The sequence below is a fragment of the Propithecus coquereli genome, unplaced genomic scaffold (genome assembly GCF_000956105.1).
Source record: "Propithecus coquereli isolate 6110/MARCELLA unplaced genomic scaffold, Pcoq_1.0 Scaffold861, whole genome shotgun sequence".
In the NCBI taxonomy this organism is placed as follows: Eukaryota; Metazoa; Chordata; class Mammalia; order Primates; family Indriidae; genus Propithecus; species Propithecus coquereli.
In genome coordinates, this window is record NW_012154852.1 from 253,173 (window position 1) to 257,854 (window position 4,682).

At 42.1% G+C, this 4,682-nt stretch overlaps 1 protein-coding gene across 2 annotated transcripts in view; it reads right to left on the reverse strand.

The window, feature by feature from the left end:
• The window catches only part of LOC105826204 (ubiquitin-protein ligase E3C), an 86,238-nt gene that overhangs the window by 65,904 nt on the left and 15,652 nt on the right, over positions 1–4,682 (reverse strand). For both annotated transcript variants that reach the window (XM_012664138.1, XM_012664139.1), the window contains exons 4-5: positions 3,462–3,566; positions 806–893 (exon numbers count right to left, since the gene is read on the reverse strand). In XM_012664138.1, the coding sequence (XP_012519592.1) occupies positions 806–893; positions 3,462–3,566 (193 nt within the window). The remainder of the gene's footprint in view (positions 1–805; positions 894–3,461; positions 3,567–4,682) is intronic.

Genomic DNA, 4,682 nt, shown 5'->3' on the forward strand with positions numbered 1-4,682 from the left:
AACTCTCAGAACTCAATAATTAAAAAACAAGTACATGAAAGCACACTCAACATCATTAGTCAACTGGGGAATACAAATTAAAGCCACAATTAGATATCACTGCATACCTTTCAAATGGCCAAAATAAAATTTTTAAAAAAATGACAATTCCAACTCCTGACTAGGATATGGAACTCTCACCCAACGCTGGTCTGAATGCAAAATGGTATAAACAGTTTGCAGGTTCTTACGAGCACACATTTGCCAAATGACTCAGGATTCTTACCACCAGATATTTATCCAAGATAAACAAAACTGCATATTCACACACAAACCTCTACACAGATGTCTGTATCAGCTGCATTAAGAACCACCAGGGACCAACCACATAACCAAATGTCCTCTGGTGAACGGACTGACAGACTGTGACGCCATCCCTACAACAGAACACAGCTGGGCAGTAAGAGGGACCCAGCTCTCGACTCACGCAGCACCGCCGACTCAAGTGCACCGTGCGCAGCGAACACAGACAGACAGACAGAGCCGCAGACCACGTGATTTCGTTTAAGACATTCTGCAAAAAGGAAAGTGAAGGTACCACACAAATCAGTGGCTGCCAGGAGCTGGGGCTAGGGGAGGGGATGGCCACCAAGGAGCTCAAGGTAATTTTGGGGGTAATAAACTATTCTACATGGTTATCCTGGTGGCGGTTACATGACTGGATCTTGTTTATCAAAAAAAAAAATCGCAGAACTATACACCGAAAGGAGTGAATTCTACAGTGTGTAAATCATCCCTGCATACACCTGCATCCTAGGAAACTCACCATCCAGGGTGGACTGCAGTGGGCCTATCCTCCCCATGCGCCGGAACCTCCACACGTGTCTGGACGCTGGCACGTAGAGCTGAGTGACCTGCGGGGGCAACCCTTGTTCAGCACTTCCTGCACAAACTTCTACCTGGTCACACCTGAGCACAACCGTGTTTCATAGTCATTCCTAGTGGCCGGACCCTCTCTTTGCTCTAATACCTTCATGCTCTTTCCATGCCACCTTCCCATGCCCTCTTTTATGCTGGCTGAGCTTTCATACTTTTGCAGTTTAATTACTATTTCTAATACAGCCGAAAGAAATCTCTAATTGTTTTATTTAATGATGTACAACATCAAGACATAGTAAGTCATCATAATATCATTACTTCATGAAGCAAAATGTATCACACTTTTTTATTTATTTATTTTGAGACAGGGTCTTGCTCTGTCGCCTGGGCTACAGTGCAGCAGCACCATCATAGCTCACTGCAACCTCAAACTCCTGGGCTCAAGGGATCCTCCCACCTTGGTCTCCCAAGTGCTGGGATTACAGGTGTGAGCCACCTCGCCCAACCCCTTCCAATTTTTAATGAAGCAGCAGAAACTTTTGTCCAGTAAAATTTCCCATGATCTGGATTTTGCTAATTGCACCCTCATGGGGTTGTTAAACAGGTACTTCTAATCCCTCCATTTCCTATAAGCTGGCAGTTAGATATAGAGGTTCCATCATATTCAGATTTAATTTTTTGGCAGGAACGTTTCCTAGCTGTCCAGGGAGCTCCTTCACGGGAGGCACATGCGAGACTAAAGCCACTCCCCGTGTGGCGTGTGCACTGCGCTCCACGTCGGTGATGAGATAGAGAACTTGTGCCAGAATATAAACAACCGAGTCCCTAAACAAGCTGCTGGGTTGAATTGCTATTTTCCTGTAACACAACTTTCTGGAGTAAGGCAGAGGTGCAATGGTTTATCCTTCAGCACCAGACCCTCATCTCCGGGGGGACGCTCACACAGCCTCAGACCAGCAGGCCCAGTGCACGGATCACACTTGGAGTAGCACTGCCAGGTCTTCTATCTCACAAGGGCCTGCAGAACGGGGTGATTCTAGTTTCACTATGATTAACGGGAATACTTCTATGAGAAAGATCACACGTCATCAACCACCTGGTTAGCCTGAGGTACAGTTCATAAAGGAAAGGCAGGCTAAATACTTGATTACTTCTTTTAGTCAAAACAGCATTCAAAATAATGAGGCGGGCAAGCACAGTGGCTCACGCCTGTAATCCCAGCACCCTGGGAAGTTGAAGTGGGAGGATCGCTTGAGGTCAGGAGTTCGAGATCAGCCTGAGCAAGAGTGAGATCCCGTCTCTACTAAAAATAGAAGAATTAGCCAGGTGTCATGGCATGTGCTTGTAGTCCCAGCTACTTGAGAGGCTGAGGCAAGAGGATCGCTTGACCAGGAATTTGAGGCTGCTGTGAGCCAGGCTGATGACACTGTACTCTACCCAGAGCAACAGAGCAAGACTCTGTCTCAAAAAAAAAAAAAAAAAGAGGTGATTCCTTTGTATCCTACAAAAATGACCAATGAAGTTTTCTTTTTAGTATTATTAAATCATAGATTTAAGCACATCTGATATTTGAGTCATGGCAGCTGTTTCTACTGAGGCTCAAATTTCCCTCTAGTGGCCAGCTGGAGCCCTTCCAATGCCTCCTGATCCTGCCACAACACCCCAGGAGCCTTTCATGGCTCCCTTGCTCTATAGTGTGACAGGACGCTCCACACCCATCCTGTAGGGTCCCCCAGACCTAGAACCAACCATGTGCCAATGGACTGCTTCTTCTCAGTGAGAAAGGTTTGGAGACCCCCGCCTGGGTCCTGGAGCTGTTCGCTGCTGTAGGGTCTGACACAGTTGCTAACCCTGGTCAGTGGCGTTAGAAGCCATACACTTTAAGACAAAATATCTCATGAGGACATAGGAATGCTAATGAAATTGTTCTAAGCACTCATGTTTTCTCTTCTTTAATATTTCTGTAACCTGATTTCTTCTATACCCCTCTCTTCCCTATCTCCTGCCCCCAAGATTCTGAAATGAATCCACTTAAGACTTTTCCGAAAAACAAAAATGAAAACACTGCATGCCCCGTTAATGTTACTTAAATTTTTCTCTAACATATTATACTGTGGAATCTGTTTTAGATGTAGATCTCAGTAATATTCAAATTTGCCTCTGCTTCTCTGGAGAATTAAGGAGATCTATCTCTTTCAAGCACTGAACATACGAGGGCTGTCTGGAAAGTATCCAGCCACATAACGTTCTTGTTATATTAACAATGGCAGGATAATTTTCAGATAGACCTTGTATATTTATTATTAATGCCAATAAAAGCAATATCTTTTTCAACATCAACAAAGAATCATTAGACTTCAATATAACTTGAGGTTAACGAAGAAAATTAGGATTAATAACAAACTCAGAATGCATGTCTGAGTCAATGCTAGTGCTATGGCCCATTATGTAACCAAAGAGTTAGTAGTTAAGGTTTACCATTAATACTTAGTGAATAATAAGTAATAAAACAAACAATTTTAAAGGATTATTTTTCTCCTTAGGAAGACAAAAGCTGAAAAATATTTTTAATAAAAAATATTAAAAAGATTTTTCATTGACACCTTATCTGCTTTAATATCTTCTTGTTCTGACAGCCAGTGATTTGGAGGACAAAAATTTCTCCTTGTGTCTCTGGACTTCAACATTTTCACTAGGTTGGTGATAACCTGAAGAGAAAGAACAGGTCTGTGTCACACAAGCGAGCTCAGTAACTACCGCTGAGCAGAGCCAAGCACACCTCTAACCAGAGCGGCACACGGCAGTGGGACCCCGGCATCGCAGCTGGCCACAAACCGCCAAACCAGAGACAAAAAAGGGTTTTTTTCTGCCAGCATAAGAATGTGCACAAAGCTGTAATCTGCAAATAAATATGCACAGAAAAATCAACACATACATGCACATGAGAATTTTTTTTAATTGCAAGAGAAATGGTGAATAAGTTTTGAAACACAAATTTGGAAGTGTTCTTAGCTCATCTGAGCTACAGTGAAACACATCTCCGTGTGGTGCAATTTTGTAAACTTTCATAAGTTAAAACAGCATGTCTTGTTTTTCTGAGAAACACTGTACCAAGGGCACTGGAGGAAAAGAGAAGCATCCTAGTCATGGCTGTCACATCTTCCCCACCCCACCCCCCAACGCACACGAATTTCAGCATTTCCCTTGAATAGGCCTCTGGAATTAAGTTACTTCCCACCACCATGCCACAAAAATTTAGTCTCATCTCCTCAGTAAAGCTTCCCCAAATGGTCTGGCCTACACAAATTTTCACTGCATTATCATAGCTTAGTCTTTCATTATTGTTTTTTTCTAAATGAGCAATATCATAGTTCCTCTCTGGCTCCTTACAAAGAGAATCCAACTATCGTAACTACCACGGAACCTAGCAGGTGCTCAATGACTGATGGGGATCAATAATTATTTGTGAATTTTATAAAATATGATTAAAGAGCTCTAACAGCACTATCTAAAAAAGACCTAAAATTCTATATTGAATAGAAATGTATCTTTTATAAGCAAAGATAAACCAAAATTATAAATCCAAAGTTTTAAACGTCTACAACCAGGATTCAGTCATAAAACTACTAGGGAATTCAAGAAGACTGCGATGGTGTTTTCTGAAAAAGTCACTCAGGCTTATGTACACACTGCTTCTAATTAAATAAAATACAATTAGGATAATCAGAGGAGTAATAAAATCAGAACAACCTGATTTCTAAATATACCCACTGGATAAGCAAGATCACACAATCTCAACTGATACTAGGTTTCTCTTTAAAATT